Source organism: Bidens hawaiensis, unplaced genomic scaffold (genome assembly GCF_021521415.1).
Source record: "Bidens hawaiensis isolate Kalapana, Puna unplaced genomic scaffold, B.hawaiensis_p1.1 tig00035914_1, whole genome shotgun sequence".
In the NCBI taxonomy this organism is placed as follows: Eukaryota; Viridiplantae; Streptophyta; class Magnoliopsida; order Asterales; family Asteraceae; genus Bidens; species Bidens hawaiensis.
Window position 1 is genome coordinate 30,870 of NW_027496253.1, and position 17,476 is coordinate 48,345.

The 17,476-nt window shown below is 32.9% G+C and overlaps 2 protein-coding genes across 3 annotated transcripts; both read right to left on the minus strand.

Moving 5' to 3' along the window:
• Nucleotides 1-6,002: 6,002 nt before the first annotated feature.
• LOC143587889 (NADH--cytochrome b5 reductase 1-like) lies at nucleotides 6,003-9,894 on the minus strand. 2 transcript variants are annotated; one of them, XM_077069051.1, is made up of 10 exons: nucleotides 9,859-9,894; nucleotides 8,831-8,974; nucleotides 8,601-8,742; nucleotides 7,671-7,761; nucleotides 7,482-7,559; nucleotides 7,061-7,141; nucleotides 6,886-6,975; nucleotides 6,718-6,783; nucleotides 6,357-6,443; nucleotides 6,003-6,190 (listed from the first exon to the last, which is right to left on the minus strand). In XM_077069051.1, exons 2-10 carry the CDS (start codon nucleotides 8,922-8,924, stop codon nucleotides 6,098-6,100), a joined length of 822 nt encoding a protein of 273 aa, XP_076925166.1. In that variant the 5' UTR covers nucleotides 8,925-8,974; nucleotides 9,859-9,894; the 3' UTR covers nucleotides 6,003-6,097. The 2 variants fall into 2 exon arrangements, with proteins under 2 accessions (XP_076925166.1, XP_076925167.1); XM_077069052.1 differs by having other exon boundaries at nucleotides 8,831-8,958; nucleotides 9,859-9,882.
• Nucleotides 9,895-12,062: 2,168 nt separating this feature from the next.
• LOC143587884 (transcription factor LHW-like) lies at nucleotides 12,063-17,193 on the minus strand. The gene is made up of 10 exons (XM_077069048.1): nucleotides 16,873-17,193; nucleotides 15,830-15,994; nucleotides 15,690-15,750; nucleotides 15,568-15,609; nucleotides 15,422-15,481; nucleotides 13,806-14,543; nucleotides 13,609-13,714; nucleotides 12,482-12,627; nucleotides 12,278-12,403; nucleotides 12,063-12,186 (listed from the first exon to the last, which is right to left on the minus strand). Exons 2-10 carry the CDS (start codon nucleotides 15,940-15,942, stop codon nucleotides 12,097-12,099), a joined length of 1,482 nt encoding a protein of 493 aa, XP_076925163.1. The 5' UTR covers nucleotides 15,943-15,994; nucleotides 16,873-17,193; the 3' UTR covers nucleotides 12,063-12,096.
• Between the last annotated feature and the right edge of the window lie 283 nt (nucleotides 17,194-17,476).

Here is a 17,476-nt window from a genome sequence, read left to right on the forward strand (position 1 = left end):
AAAGTAAATAAATAAAGTTTAGGATTTAAAATGTAAATATTTGAGAAATTAAAGAAACGAGTTTTGTAAAATAAGTTTACTCGAAACCGGGTCTCGGTATTCTATTCATTAGTTTTTTTCTTTTTTTACTCAACCTATTTTAAGTAATAATGTGGGTTAGAATGCGATATTGCAAAACCCTTGGTTATAAGAATACCCAAAACGAGGTTTAAACGAGTGTTCGGGTTTGTCGGTTCGAGACTTGATAATTGACCAAGCTCACAGTTAACTTCCCAAAATAATAAATGTTATGAGATAACTCAATAAAATCAAAATAGACTTAACCAAGTATGTAGTTCTATTGTGAAGAACCTTAACGTTCGTTAAGCGAGTATACGACCTTATCGGTTCGAACTTGTTATAAGATCAAGTTGGTTACCGACATGCCAAGTATGTTTAGAAACTAATTGATTTAAAATATAATCTTGAAGAAAAATATGAGTTTTGGTGGCTAAAAACACACTTATGTGTCTTAAACTAGTGAACTCGGTTTAATTCGGTTTTTGGTTCGGTCCTTGACTCGGAATAAGACCGAGGATGGTTACCACATACCCAATTACCATGGAACTTGTAAAATAACTTATAAATAATAATACTCAAGTTTTACATTCAAAAAGTTAACAATAAAGCTTTTAAACAAAAGTTCGGTTTTTGGTTCGTTCCTTGACTCGGAATAAGACCGAGGATGGTTACCACATACCCAATTACCATGGAACTTGTAAAATAACTTATAAATAATAATACTCAAGTTTTACATTCAAAAAGTTAACAATAATGCTTTTAAACAAAAGTTCGGTTTTTGGTTCGGTTCTTAACTCGGGATGAAACCGAGGCTAGTCACCACATACCCAATACCATGGAACTTGACAAATATGAACAATAAACTAAAATATGTAGAAGTTAAGCAAGTATAACAAGTTATATGGTTAGATTTGTTAAATATATAAACAAGGACTACAAAGTCCTCCATGTAACCTTGCCTTACTAGCCCGACATTTCAACCGGCCGAGACCGGAGAAATGAAAGACCGAAGGTAAACAAGGAGTGTATATTATATATATGTTGTAGCATCAAGCTTTAAGTATTGAAAAGTTAGTTAAAATGAAAGATTAGCTTATGAAGAACAACCTTAGAATTCAAGAATTTGAGAGAGAAATGAATAAATGAGCAAGCACAAATGAAGAAGATGTGTGTGTGTATATAGGGTAAGTTGAATGCGTCTTTCATAAAGGGTGTTTCATGGAAATGGGTTGGTTATAGACCCAAGAAGCACAAACTACAAATGGGTCCTTCAAGTCTCCATTTTGGTAGTTTTAGACCCTGGAGTTCGTTTTGAGCATTTTCGGGGAATTTTAAGAACCGAAAAGGGTGTTTTTTTTTATCCAACAACTATAAAACAAATATTTAACATACAATTCATCATTTTGATAATATCGAAAGGTTCGGGATACAAAACGGGTCGGGTTTACATTAAGAATACAAGTATAAAATAACCCGAAATTGACAAATGTCACAGGTAAACTGACAAAGAAAGATTTTTGTATAATCAACAAGAAAAATGGCAAATATTTTGCAATAATCCACAACTACCAGCTTTTAATGGATAATGAATTACGCGTCTTTTAATTGTTAGGTAATGAACTTGTTCACTCTATAAATGATAGAGGTGATTGTTAGGATTAACGCGCACACAAAAGCAATAAACGGATACGAGGATGTAATGTGATTCGGTCTAAACTGACCTATGTTTAAGGGTGGCAACTAGATATTTTTAATTGACTGACAATCATTATGTAGGTTTGAGGGTTTTAGAGAAGTAGGCTTTGCTTGGGATCATGTTCATCGCTTGCTGGTTTACTTGAAAAGCGAGAAACAAAAAATATTTGAAGGCAAACAGGTGCTGTGAGATTACTAGAGATACATTGTCTTTTGTTATTTTTTGGTATAAACATAGAGCGAAAATGAAATTGATAGATTGGTCACATTGATGTAAATTCAAGTTCATGTGATTGATGGCAGCAGTGGCGCCTCACCAAGTTATTAAGAGTGTTAATTGTGTGTTTGATGTGTTTATAAAAGTTACAGTTAAAAAAATCAAAACAAAAAATATAAAAATATGATAGACCAATATGCCCTTTTGCATCATATTGGGCTTTACATTTATTTTGTGTTAGTTTTTAATATTTCCTTTTTCTTCTATACTTAATTTATACACTTACTAAACTAACCTGACTAGTTATAAACTATTCTAAAAAGAAAAATAAATTAAATTCAACCAATCAGCACTCAATTAATAAATTAACTAACTTTTACTCCATCATGGCTTATGAATAGCTTGTTTGTGTTTTAATTATTTACCGTTTATTTAAATATTTACTTATATATACATTTAATTTTTAATAATGCCTATTTCAAAAGTGTATCGGCTTATGGTAATGTCATTGATATTTTAAAATCATTTAATTTAATGTTGCATTTTTATAAAATTAAGTTGGTGTTTCTATTTGTATTATCATTTAATCTTTCTATCAGACAACTTGTTTTGATTCATATGAATGATTATGAAAATTGTTGGGTCCACAGTGCCGGGGTCCTTTTCGTACGTATTAATTAAATCATATCTAACATTGACATGACATCTAAAAGTTGAAGTAATTTATTCACGAAAGAGAGGTGCGAAAGAAAGCACTCCTGATACATGTGTTTCGTACAATTTAGATGTCTGATAATGATGTTTGTGAAAAGACTCAAACTAGATAAAATAACTTGTAATGTTTTTTAATACTGATTTCAAGTTACAGGGAACAACCATTGTTAATTGTATGGATACAAATTCTGACACATTTAAAGGTCTCCCATGTTTTAAAATTTCATAAAAACCTGGAAGAAAAATAACTTTGAAATACAAATTGATATTTTTAGCTAGCTAATTTTCACCTCTATAGTTATATACGTTTGTACGCTCGTGTTTCAGTTTTGTTAATGTAGGCTCCATAGGGCATTCGCATATCAACTTTTTACTTGCAGTGTAGTTTGCTCATGTGAGTGATTACATGTTACATATATTGTTAGTTATTTCAATATATATGAAAATAGTTTCAATCTATGATCGTCTTTCTACTAGCTAATATTTGTTTGATTTACTTGGCATATATAGTTGAACATATAAAAGTTGAGAATAATTATTTAATTTTTTTTAATAGTCAAAATAAAACAATGAAACCATAATATTTTATGCTATTTAGAAAAACTAATTATTCTTTTTGGTCTAGAGCCAAGAGCACGCTCATGTATAGTTTTTAGGAAAAGCTAGAAACATGAAGCTTCATTAATTACTTTTAATTTCTTGTTCGATCATTTTATTTTAAATTACTAATTAATATTGATCATGTTTTATATAGCGTCCAACCTGTACGAGCCAGGTAAGTTTGATGTCACGATATGGAACATAACCACCTTCTTTTTGTTTCTTTTAAACACCTAGGGCACTAATGTCATTTCCAAGTGCAAAGATGATCTTTTGTTATGAATTTAGGGACCCAAGAGGCCAACCCAACAACAAAGTGGGATAGGTACGGTTGATGAAGTGAATTAATTAGGACATAAATACTCTGAATTTGTTCTCTTTGTTCTTAATCCTTTTTTGTTTTCATCTTTTAATCATTCTGAAAAGACAACAGAGATCCGTCTAATTCACAACACCCTTGCAAGTAATGAACCCTTATATTAAAAGTTAAAACACACTCAAAAAGAATAAATTAATGCTCGTGTTATTAAAATCATGATTAATTAACACTATATATGATCTAACATAAAGCACAATCACTTGTTCACCTAACGCAAATATTATCTTAGACGCAACACATGACCAAAAAAAACATATTATTTCAATTCAATACAGCCAATTTCCATTTATGTGTTGCTCAAGGGTACTGAAGGAGTGAAGTGGAGCCAAGGTAAATTAGGAACAAGATATAGCATTATTAAAAAGAAAATTAGCAGGCCTAAAAAAGTTCACGAAATAAAATAAAAAGCAAAAAGAAAAGATGTCTAAATATTTTTCATAACTTAGTGGTAAGGCAGATATACCAAAAACGGTAAACTGACAAAGAAAGATTCCTGTATAATCAACAAGAAAAGTGGCAAATGTTTTGCAATAATCCACACAACTACCAGCTTTAATGGATAATGAATTACTGATTGGTTATAATTTTTTATTATTTTTTTTATTCATGTCACACAAATCTCCAGCCTGGGTACAGATATAGACGTACACAAAGTTATAATATTCTAAAAATAACAGACAGAAAAAAGAGGTAACCTATTTTTATCTTGAAATCGTTTTCACTTGTTTGATCCGTCCACCACTCCACCTATTTGTTTGGCTAACTTCAGTCATTAATCATTATTACCCACATATGCTTTTATAAGTAGATAAAAGTTAAAATTATTAGTTCAATATTAACTGTGAAAAATAAAATAAAGGTATTTATTAGTTATACCATGGGAGAAGCTAAGCCATAAACAGTGTAAGGTAGGGATGCCGCTTTAGTATTTTATTGTATTGTCTTAGACCTTAGTATAGCTCAAACCTTGATCAAATTAAGTGTAAACATAGCTTTACGTATGCGAATGTTATAGTCAAATTTATGTTTCTTTATGACTAAGAAATAAGAGTTTTACATACAAAGGGTACATCAATTACACTCACGTGTTTGATAACGGGACGGGTAGTTTTTTGGTATAGGTTGTGAAGAAACGTGGATCGACTCACTGGTAGACGATCTACATTCCTCGGGTGTGATTATGCTATTTCACCGATGGTTTCTTTTGGATCTGGGTTCTTCCACCTACAAAATGAACAGCACCGTACACTTACCCCTCAGAAAGGGACAGAGGGGTCCTCTTTGGGGTAACCCTCCGGTGTGAGAATAAGTATTTGTGGAGAAGATAATAATATGTGAGAGTAAGGAATTTGGAGTGTATTGCTTAATAGCTGAATACTCTGTGATTGTATGTTATCAGATGATATTGGATGTGATATGATGTGTTATGATGTCCCTCTCCTTGTGGAGTTGATGCTGTATTTATAGTGCTAGGGTTTCCAATGATTGGGCTCAGACCCAATTAGGGCTTTGTTGGCCTCTTCCAGTAGCTTTGCGCCACGTGTCCTTTGGGACACCTGGTGCTTTTTCATTGGTTATAACCACGTGGTGGCACATAGGTTTTGCTGAGTTGTCCACCTTTCATTGGTGGCTGTCAACATCAGCATATTCTTATTCCTTAAAAAGATACCTTCTGGAAGGTTGTCTGACGTGCACAATCAAGGTTGCCCTAATCCTGATTTGGATAAGGACGAGGTTGATTATGTGCATGTGTGATATGCGCCAATCCTGAGGATGCGCGAGGTCTTCTCTTTATTCTCACGCGCAGATGTTTCATGCGCAGATGTGATATGCACGAGCATGTGATATGCGCCGCGCGCTGATGCGCCACGCGCATATGTGATATGCGTGAGCATATGTGATGCCTGGGCATCTGTGGTGCCTGGGCATATGATGCCTGAGCATGTGTGGTGCCTGGGCATATGATGCCTGAGCATGTGATGCATGAGCATATGTGATATGCGTGAGCATATGTGATATGCGCCATGCGCGTAGGTTTTGGCTTCGTGCCTTCATAATGTCTTGATTTCAAGCCTCTTGTCTATATCTTGTGGGTTGACCCGCCTTGCTCGGTGTTGAGGCGGGTACATACCTCTTCAGGTTGAAACGGGGCAAGGCAGAGTGTCAGATTGATTCCTGATTTTATAGTTTCTAGCTACCAAGCGTTATTAGTATTGCATTTCAACTACAAAAATTTACTATATGAAATGAACCCAACTTTTTTGGTGACTTATGAGCCATTTCATATTTAGCTAACAGTTTTTATTTTTACCAGTTAAAGATAGCATATTCTAAAAATGAGGCAAGAATTCCAAATGCCGGAATAAAATTGAAGATAACAATCACAACCAAGTCCTATCATACTTTATTCAAATACAACAGATATAATTTAATTAGAACTGAAACAACAAATCTGGTTCATAGTTCAAAGCTTCAAGATGAGCAGCCATGGCCTTGTTCATTGGTGGCGGACCACACCTTAGAATCTGCGGGTTCATTTGTTAAAAGCCATTAAGTTAAAAACATTGAAAGCATTCCAAGTGCACTTTCGAAACATAACAAAACCATATAAATTATTTTACAGTTATTGCATTTGTAATCATACTGGCACACTACTTGTTTATGAAAAAGTTAAAAACATTGAAAGCATACCTTGATGTCAAAAGCAGGAGCAGGAAAATGTTCTTCAATCATTTCCTTAGTTACGAATCCAACGCCACCTGTCCATCCCTCGGGTGGCTTCAAAAGTACACAACATACAGAGTTATACGTAATATCCGCATTTCTGTATAAACATTTTTCAAAGAATAATTGTTCACTTGCAAAATTTGACAGTTATAATTTACTAATTTTCCCATTTTACCCTTAATGACAGTATCTTAAATGCATTAAGGTTGATATTGTTAAGTATGTTTATAATATATAAATCATTAGAGATAAAACTTTTCAATATGATGAAAAGACCAAAGTTAAAAATAAAACGATCAACCTTGAATTATATGTAAAGTATTACCTCATTTAATACATAGTAAACTTTGAAGCGGCCTGCGTGTTTAGTAGCTAGCGCGTCTAATTCTTCCTGTAAATCATCCAATGAGTTGATTAAGTAAATGTTACTGAAAACAAGAAAATATACATCTTAAGAGAAATAATAAATAACCTTAAATATATAATCACTTACCTTAAGAAGAATGTCTTCATATGTGACATTAGCATAGATGAGATCCAACTTGGTCTTGTCTGAATCGTCTTCTAGAATAGCTCTCGCAACCTAGGTTTAAAAAACACAAAAAAATGATTTTTCAACATATTTTTAAACAAATATCTTTTTTACAAGATATAATATTAATTAACACCTGAAACATTGGAGTGATGCCCGAGCCTCCAGCAATCATTCCAAAGGCTCTCACATCACCAGGTCGATACTTGAATCGTCCCTGACATTAACAAATTTAACGGTAAGTTAAACGTTTAAGATCAGTAGTAAGCACATTATGCTTTAGTAATTAGATGTATGATTAATAGAATATAACAAAATGAATACTAACAAATACAAATAGAGATACAATGAGGATGATTACAAAAGAAACCTAATCAAATGAAAACACTGTGGCGTATTATGTATTAGTGATCAACTATATGCAGAGATACAATGAAGATGATTACAAGCAAAACCTAATCAAATATCTTCTAAACATGAAAATAATATAATAATAAACCCACCCTAATAATATATTATCTTAAATATAAATAAGTTAAAAATGAAATTGATCTTACCTTAGGTCCCTTTACAGACAAAAAGTCACCTTCTTTCATTTCTCTAAAGTGGTGGGACATACGACCTTGTGGATACATCTATAATAGAGCAGCGTAATTTCATAAATTATATGGAATATAAAATATGATTAAAGTGAATTGATTAATTAAAAGCATAAGCAAGAAGTCTAAAGACTTTTGAATACGTACCTTAATAACCAACTCAAAATATCCACGATCAGAATCCAAAGTGGTTGGCGTGTATGGTTTGATAACCTCTTCACCTTGGCTATCCTTACCCCTAAATTATGAAATTTTAAGAAAGCAAAGTGATTGGTTGCCTTTTTTTTTTGTTTGGTTTATGTCCGTTCGTTTAACTTTAACTGAACAATTAAACAAACGTGGTTTTACGTTCATGTCGTTCGTTAAGAAACAAACAGTTTCATGTTTGTTTATGTCCCTTCATTAGTGGTATAATAGAACGGTTCATCAACGTAAGCGAACACAGACGAAACACAGGTGAACGAACATAAACGAACATAAATTAGCAAATGGCAATTAAAAGTAAACGTGAATTGTTGGGCTTAAAAAATAATAAAAATAGACTGAATTGTAATGGATGATATTTTAATTTCATAAAACTAGACTAAATTGAAATGGGCTTAAGAAATTTAAATGATATAGATGAACGTAAACAAACAAACAAACAAACTTAAACAAAGTTACAAACCTAAACTAACAAACGCTCACAAACATAACTGAACAAACAGGGCATATGCTCATGTTCATTTGTTTAAGTAAATGAACAAAAGCTTATGTATATGCTTGTCTGTTTATTAAATAAAGTTAATGTAAACGCCAAACGGTTCACTGAGCGTTTGGTTCGTTTACAGGCCTACTGTAAAAGATTGAGTTATACCACACCATTTTTTGCCGGATCCAACAATGATGCATTTCAACTTTGAGATCAAAATTAATATGCGTATGTTACAAGTTAAAAACCGAGATTTTCATTTGTACCACTTGTATAAGTTTCAATGTAATTCTAAAATTTTTCAGGGGAGTTGTAAATTATTGTCAGTGTAAGAAAATGATATGACATAGTGTGTCTATTTTGGGCTACATAAAGTAGTGATATACCTGCAACTAATATGCTGTCCAATAGGAAGTCCCAAAACTGAAGTGGGTGTAGGAAGAGCAAATCTGAATTTGGCCACATTATGGCTAAGTTGCGTGCGTTTCACAAGCTTGAATTCCCTAAAGTTATCAGGATCTATACACCCTGGTCACAAAAAAAACCATTTTATTTAGTTTTTCTGTAGCCACAATTGATGAGCCTAAAGGATAATGGTTCAGAGTGAGTATATAACCTTTAGGTTTCTTGGAAAGAAGTAAGAATGCAACAATGGCAACAGCAAAAACAGCAATAACTATCGGGATCTCGTTTTGTTCTAGGAAGTCCATAGCTCAGCAAAGAATTAAATTTTGCTATGATGATCTGTGATCAATCTTGTCTGAAAAATATATCGCCACAAAAGAGAAGTAGTTGGTATAATAAACATTCACTAGTTATAACACCTTCTGCAAATGCTTCAAGTTGTTGGAACAAGAAGCATATAATGCATTAATGATTTTACACTAGCGCAATGTGCATCGAAGTAATTCTTTATACATGTATGTAAGTATGTTTGTATGATAACGTGACAAGAACAAAAATGGCCCAAGAAGCTAAGTTCTAAGCTGCAAAACATATTTCCTGGGATAAAACATGTCTGTAACACTTTGAAGATACAATCATATTTTCGGTTTCGTCTGTGTCTAGTGTGCATTGAAACACAAACAACAGAGCTTATTGTATGCCTGCTATAAGGAAAACAAATAACTTAAAACTTCAAGGAAATGAAACTCTGTAAAAAAACTTGAGAGAAAAGTGATAATCCATATGTGTGAATGTGTATGACTATGGAGTATTATCAAATTAGACAATGGTGATGAGAATGCTTAGCTGATTGGCATTAATTAATACATGAAAGCACCTCATTCTAATCACTCAATAAATAAATAAATAAATACTCTTGGATTTAAAACTTGTCTTTCTCATCATCCTATTACAAATTAGTCAAGTCTGTGACTGTAATCTAACCATTCATTCAGGAAATTTTATATATGCCTCCTACTGAATGTTATTTGCTTATATTTATAAATATAATGATGTAAAGTTAAGTGCACGCTGTAGCAGACACACACACTAATTAGTATTAGTCCAATCTGCTGGCTGCTACATTAACCGATTAATTAATTAATAAGGGTACACATTTATTACGCTGATGAAAATCAAGTATCTCTATCTCTAAACCTAATACACAATCTGACAATTACGAAAGTATTTAAAATCTACCTCCAATTTTGCCACCAGTCAGCGATCAAAACCTGAAATTAAACAGCAACAATCAATCAATAGCATACGTTTAGTAGTGGTAACAGATCTGCCAAGAAGAAGACGATTGAAACGTGCGTACCGGAGAGAGAGAGTGAGAAATAAATAGAGTAGATGAGTCAAAATTGGTGTGTGTGTGTATACACACACATATATACATACAGAGAGAGAGAGAGGACATGGTTACTGACGCCTACCTAACCAAGATAGCAGCATCTCTCTAGTCTATTGGCATTGCAACTCAACTGCCGCCCACAGACTTTGATCCCATTTCCTCACTACACAGTTGGCTGGTAGTTGTTGGGGACTAGAACCAGAAGCTCCATCTAATATAACAAACTAAAAGTTTAAAACGAGTCGAGTTTAAAGGAGCTTGACTCCGTACTCGAGACTATAATTAAGTTATTAAATTCACTAGTTAAGCTTGAGTGCAACTAGACTTGTAAATCTTAACGACTCTTTTATTCGAATAATTCTTTTAAAATTAAATATATGTTTGTATAATAAATTTTTCTAAATAAGTCTATGCTAAACTCAAGCTTAAATTACAAAATGTCAATTCCAGACAGATTATGATGTTTGTTTGTGAAATTATGTAAAAGAAAAATCGTGTAAATGAATAAAATCCCAAAACCTGTATCATTGTTTCATAAAGGCACACAAAAAGGTTGAATGCCACAACTCATGCGTGTGGGCGTGCACGTGGAGTAGATAAAAGGCAAGGGGTGGTCGATTAAACTGTGCATGTTTGGATAGGGTGACTTTCATCAAGTTTAAATTGTTGTGGACGTTAAGGCCTAAGGTTGGCAACTTAGGTAAAGTTATAGAATTTTAAGAAATATGTAAAAAGGAAAAGTATAATCAACATAAAAGTGCTTTTATCTAACAAAAATAGGTTAAAACTGCTATTATATATATAATTGTGAATATAAGATTATTTTCACATTTCTGAAGTTAAGTATATGCTTCTTGTTTGGGTAATCTTTTACATATGATGATATGATATTGAACAATTGAAATCAGATATAACAAAATATTGTATATAAGCGTTTCATAAAATTTAAACAATAGCAATTATATATAATAAAATATGGCATATAAGAAGATATGTGGCTACTCTTTTTTCTTTTTTTTTTAACTCAAGTTACAATGACTAGACAATAAAAATATTGTTTGATACTATCTAACTATCCAAATAAGTAATAGATAAATGATATTTTATATATTGAAGGGTTATTCAAAAAAATATATATATTGTAACCTAAATTAAAATATGGATTTACTTTTTAAAAAATAACACATGGAAATTCTTCTCACCTAATTAAATAATATTATATTATTAAATACTCAAATTTTGACAATAAAATAACTTTAACAACCCCCTTATTGGAACGGAGCGAGCAGAATTTGACCAAACAACCACAATCGTGTACCTATTACCTTTTTTTCATTTATATTAATGTTTTCAAAAGGATTAAAGAAAAACTAAGCTGCATGTTCTTAAAAGAAAACTAACTTTCTCACTTAATTGGTGAAACTGAAGGCGTCAGATGTATTCCATTGTTATTTTATTAATTTGTATCTAAAGTTGTAATAAAAAAAGAGTATTAGTTCTACACAACCATCATCATGAAACTAGTATTCAAGTTCTCGCGTTTCGACAGAGACTAAAACCATAAGAAAACTAAATGTTAAGACATTTTATCAAACCCGTGTATTAAACGAGGGTATCGGACCCACGCTTTACAGCGAAACTGTTAAACAAAACAAAAGTAGGCATAAAAACGTTCAACCATGTAATACATAGAAAAAAATAACTAAATCATCTTACGTCATATATAAATATACAATTAATTTCTCACCAACGTCCACAACACAAAACTAATCTTCCAAAGTAAATAGAATTACATATCTAAAGACTTTTATTTCCATATTACAAACCTACCTTACCTTTTTCCTATCAAAATTACTTATCTACCATTTTCTTATCCTGATCTAAGACTTTTAACCAATTCTTAAAACACCCTAAACAGTACGTTGACATAAATATTCACATACCAATAAATCCGGCATGTACATGTTTGTCACAAATACGATTTATGCTACAAACCAACTCAAAACTAACAGTCGATATTAAGTGGTTACCATACAATAAGCACAACATTAAACTTAACAAGTTCAGTTAACATTCACATGGCATCATATTTTGCTAGATATCGTACTAGGTTGTTGCTGCAAAAGCTTCATCAATGGCCAAAATATATCCAATCTATGAAATCCCTTTGGAGCCTGCACACATACAAAATCAGATCACAACTTTTTAATGTCTTGTATATATCATTACTTCACAAAAAAAATTGAAACTAAAAAAAGTACATACCTCGACAATGTAGCGGGCCCACGTGTTTCCAGACCGTTTCTCCATCACTCCGTGTAAAATTGTCAATTCAAGACCATGTATCACCTCAGCTATCTCAAGAAAGCGAATGCTATCGTCACATATCATCTGTAACAAGAAATAGAATATATATGAAATAACAAAAATATTAGAAGTACAGGAAGTGCTAACTGCTAACATACAGACCTCTATAACCATGTGACCAGGATATTGAAGATCTTCAACAAGTATGGGGCATACTGTTGAATCGCCTCCTACTTCAAATGCCCAGCTGGCCCCGCTTTGACTACCTTTGACCACGGGTGTTGCATTATTCTTCAGGCCAGTTCCTGCTTTCTGTAAATCAAATGGATAGTATACAACTTTTAGAAGGAAACTCAAGTAAAGCTTGTACAAGCTTATGTCCATTGACAGTTTGACACATGGAATATAAAATAAAGAAAATAAGATAAAGGGTAAATTATACAAACTTTGAACTATGCGCAAAACTAGAAGCCAACTTGCAGTTTATTAGTTGGTTTAAAGACAAACCTTACTTTAAAAAATTGGTAACAAAATGTAAGTTGGTTTCTATTTTCCGCTTAATTTGAAATTGGTTACTATTATATTTAGGGGTGCAAATGAGCCAAACCGGCTTGTGAGCTAATCGAGATCAGCTCGTTAGAAGCTCAAACCGAGCCGAGCTTAAACGACCACGACTGCCCGAGCCTTAAAATAAGCTTTGTTAATAAACGAGCCGAAGCACGAGCTGGCCCGCGAGCTTAAACAAACCTACTGTTTATAAAACTCTTATTCAAGGTATCATTTTATAATAATATATATTATCCATAAAGTTATGATAAAATTAAATAACATATATTATGTTAAACATAAAAAATTATAATTAAAAAATATAAAAAAATATTAATAAATAAATAATCATAAACGAGCAGAGCTCAAGCTTGAAAAAAAAGGACTCACGAGCTAAACTCCCATGAGTGAAAATGAGCCGAGCTCGAGCCTTAAAATAAGCTTGTTTGATAAACAGAGCCCGGGCCCAAGCTTCACTTCTCAAGCTCAAGACTCAAGTTGGCTCACGAGCCTTTATTTGAAAATAACTAAATATTATAAAATGAAATAATGATAAAAATATCTTATTAATATATATTATGTTATAAATAAAAGTTACAATTAAAAAAATATAAAAAATAACACATAATGAGTCTAAAGTATATAAAATAGTTAATAAATAAATCAGAATGAAGTGTGAAACTCATAATTTCATTTATATTACGAGCAGTTTGCCCTATAAAATAACAATAAATTATAATCACTTGCCTCTGATTGGCCACACTGCCTCAACTTGACAGCACGATCATTGACACTTTCTAAAAACATCATATGTTTTACGGTTCGATCCAGTAGACCATCAATACTACACTGCATTCAAACGACACTAGATTAAATAAATATGACCAATAAATTAATATAAAGGAAAACATTATAAAATAAAGGTATCAGATAAACCAACCTTTGCACCATTTGGAACAAGTTCACGTAAATCCTTGAGCCGATCCTGAATCAATTGTCGGTCTCGAGGTCTAGCCTTCTGTTTAGCACCCGATTTGACCCGTCTTTTGCTAGCAGCAGATGCTTTTGAACCTTTAACTTGATGCAAAACGTCATAATTACTATTTTGCCCTTCTTCCTCTGTTAATTCTTCAACTACACCCTCATATGTAATACCCGAAGGTGAAGAACTATTGTTATAATTTTTTACCCTAGTAAAACATGCAGGTGCTAACTGGTTACTAGTTAAAGAACTCGATCCCTCAAATCCCATTTTCTCATCCATGTTTTGATTGGTTTTACTAGATGATGAGTCAGCAATAGAAAGTGGTTTCACCATGAAAGCGGGACCCAGAGCTTTGTGCAGCTCACATTCTTTAGGAAAGTTTAAGAACGGGACCGCATCAGTAACTAACTGTTGGTTCATTGGCATCTCAGAATAGATCAAACTTGTGGATTGATGTGGATTTGGGAATTCAGTAGCATTTGATGAATGAGATGAATGCCAGTTATCAGAAGTTGGTGTTGAAAGACTTTTGGCCAACAGTGTGTGGTTTGGCCAGATGATGTCATCAATGGTTTTTGGTGGTTGAGATGAAAAATGCTGGTCTGTTGCAAAAGCATCAGCATATTGCATGAAATCTTGATGTGCAAAGAACTCATCTTTAATATAGTTGGCCATTTGTAAGTCTTCCGGAAGCTGGAACAATAAGGCAAAAATAAATCAATGCATAAAACAAGAAAGTGACTATTTTGACTCCTTAACTTTTGAATCGGATGACTCGGGTTATGATACATGTAAAACTTTTAAAAGAACATAAACGAAAAGAGGCAACGTCAATAGCCATCCAAATTAGGCTTGAAACGAACTGAACGAACACGAACAGAGCATGTTGTGTTTGTTTGTTTAGCTTTAAACAAGCAAATGATCAAACATGAGCACTTAAACGAACATGTTTTTCTTGTTCATGTTCGTTTATTCAGAAAAGGAACATGTTCATGTTTGTTTATGTTCGTCTGTTAACAATATAAACGAACGAGCGTAAATGAACAGACATAACTAAACATGTCATAGATGAACAAACGTAACTGAGTTAAAACTAGTTAAAAGCAGCGTGAAGAACAATGTGTTGGGCCTCAAAAGTTATTAAAAATAGACTAAACTGTAATAGACCAAAAAAAATTTAATGAATGGGTTAGCATGCGTAAAAGAACAAACTTAAACAAACATAAATGGACTTAAAACAAACAAATGAGATGTGTTCATGTCCGTCCGTTTTAACAAAATAAAAAAATTATTGTGCATGCTTGTTTGTTTATTAAATAAACGAGCATAAACAAACTTCCCGCCGAACTGTTCACAAACTGTTCACTGAACGTTCAGAGTGTTTACGGGCCTATCTGAAATCCTTCATAAAGTTCAATCATTAATGTAATAATAGACTTTTTGTAATCATATTTCACACACGTAAACTATTTATCAAAACAAAACTGAACATTTTGGACAGGTTATTTAACAGTCAACCCAACCCGTTTTGACCGGGTACCCAATCTGACCCATTTTAACCCATTACATACATCTTCCAATGAGCCAAGTTGTAGAACTCCAAATGGAATAACAGGCACAAGCAAAATAGTCTGCATGGAAGCAATTCTGAAATTATTAGTCAAAGAGGATTTAACATGCAACTGTATTGAGGCATGATAGTCAATAATGAAAATACCTTGACACCTGCTGCAAACTGTAACAACCATTCATCTGCATTCTGCCAATGGAAGAAGGATAACATGGTAAATTTGCAGTTAACACCACAATATGACATTACTAATGTCAACTGAAACTAACCTCAGGATTTGATGCAAAAATCCAGCGACAGTCCCCTGTATATGCCACATCACCAACAACCCTAGAATGATTTACAAATGATATCATTTTGTGGCTTTTAACAAGTTCACACAAACAAACGAAAGAAAATATGTATTTACCCTTCACCCAATGCATAATTAATGGTTGACATATAAGCCATTGCTAATTCATATGCATCTCCACGAAATGTTTCATTATAAGCACTTGTTTCAGCATTATATATATTTTCCATGGAATCTTGAACTTTTAAGGTGCCAAAGTATCAATCTTCCCACATCAAAACCCTAATATTTCAGATTAATATTGTTAACATTTACATACACAGTGTATACAATTATACATTTACAAAACTTGTGTATGGTGTGTGGTACTTTTAAACCGATCAACTCGTTAAACCTTCTTTGATCTGTTACGCGAAGATTTATAAAAAGTATATAAAGAAAAATTGTTATGTCGGTACAGGTATACGTGTTGAGGTGGACCATGAATATACATGTCTTTTGTGTAAGTGGACAAGCATATTCGCAATAAGATAATGAAATTTTGTCATTATTAAAAAAACAATTTTAGTGGAGATTCTCAACTGCTCCATGGACCACTTTTGAAGTTAACTTAATAACATAATCACATCTTCACCCCTATCATATAACATGGCGATAAATAACAAATATAAACAAAAAAGTAAATGAGACTTTGCTTCTTGCCCAAGTGTAAGGGTACTTTTGTTATAATATAAAAAACAGAAATAACTCCAAGGAACACTTCAAAGTTCAAACATATGACATATCCCTTGACAGAACAAAGAAAGGTTGCTTTTTGATAGATTGATACAGGGGTATTTTGTCTTTCCAAAAATTTTGAGGGCGTCCATGTCATCAGACATGGTTTTGGCCAAATTTGGTATTATGAACAAACCAGGATATATATTTTGGTGGTATATAAAGTAGTTTCAATATGCAGATGACCATAATGAAAAAGGTAAAATACATGGTGGCCTCAACATGCATTATCCCTAAATTTATACATTTTAACACAATATGCAACTTGCAACAAAATGTTTGACCCTTTGTTGCTGTTTAAGAACACTTTGCAGAAGCAAATCGTAGATTAAATTTCATGGACAACAATTATTATCTAAGAAAAGAGGAAAAGCAAGACATACATTTGATTTTGTTGCAGAAGCTTCCAAAAAACAGCATAATTCCAGCAAGAATTATTGCAAAGACTCTGTAAAACCTCCTTAAAGGTGTAGCTCCCATCTTACTTGTTCAATATAAAAACTCACCGAGTTCAGCAAAGATTAACTTGGATAAAAAGATCTAAAAACAAAATACAGCTAACTAGCTCTGTATGAACCACGTCCTGCTTGTTTAATCCGTAAACCAGATCGTTTCTTTATTGGTGGCCCTGAGGAAACCATTAAGAGACAACGCATATCTAACAAGCGACCTTTGTTCTCGATCTAAGTATCTAATACTAATTCAGATATCACACAATGTCAAAGAGGTAATCAGTCTGTTCAATTTGGCGCTTGCCAGAAGACCTTCCATTAATTAGAAATCAATGCTCAATATTGAAACAGCAATCTCAACGCTTTCTCTCTAAAAGCAAATACCTAGGAAAATAGCACCTTCTAGATGAACTTCATAAAATTAAAACACAAACAGAAAAGCCTGCATACACAAAATTATGAGTCAGCTAGCCATTAGTGAAGAAACATCCAGAAACAACTAAGTTCATATTTGAGCATACACAATAAATTAGGC

Bases quoted from the DNA above. Each gene is read 5' to 3' on its own strand.
- LOC143587889 (XM_077069051.1), bottom strand. From the start codon at position 8,924: ATGGACTTCCTAGAACAAAACGAGATCCCGATAGTTATTGCTGTTTTT. The intron at 8,743-8,830 runs GTTATATACTCA...TTTTGTGACCAG, and splicing joins TCTTTCCAAGAAACCTAAAG to GGTGTATAGATCCTGATAAC. The intron at 6,976-7,060 runs GTGTTAATTAAT...TTTTAAACCTAG, and splicing joins GCATCACTCCAATGTTTCAG to GTTGCGAGAGCTATTCTAGA.
- LOC143587884 (XM_077069048.1), bottom strand. From the start codon at position 15,942: ATGGAAAATATATATAATGCTGAAACAAGTGCTTATAATGAAACATTT. The intron at 15,751-15,829 runs GTAAATACATAT...AAATCATTCTAG, and splicing joins AATTATGCATTGGGTGAAGG to GGTTGTTGGTGATGTGGCAT. The intron at 12,404-12,481 runs GTCTGTATGTTA...TTCTTGTTACAG, and splicing joins CTGGTCACATGGTTATAGAG to ATGATATGTGACGATAGCAT.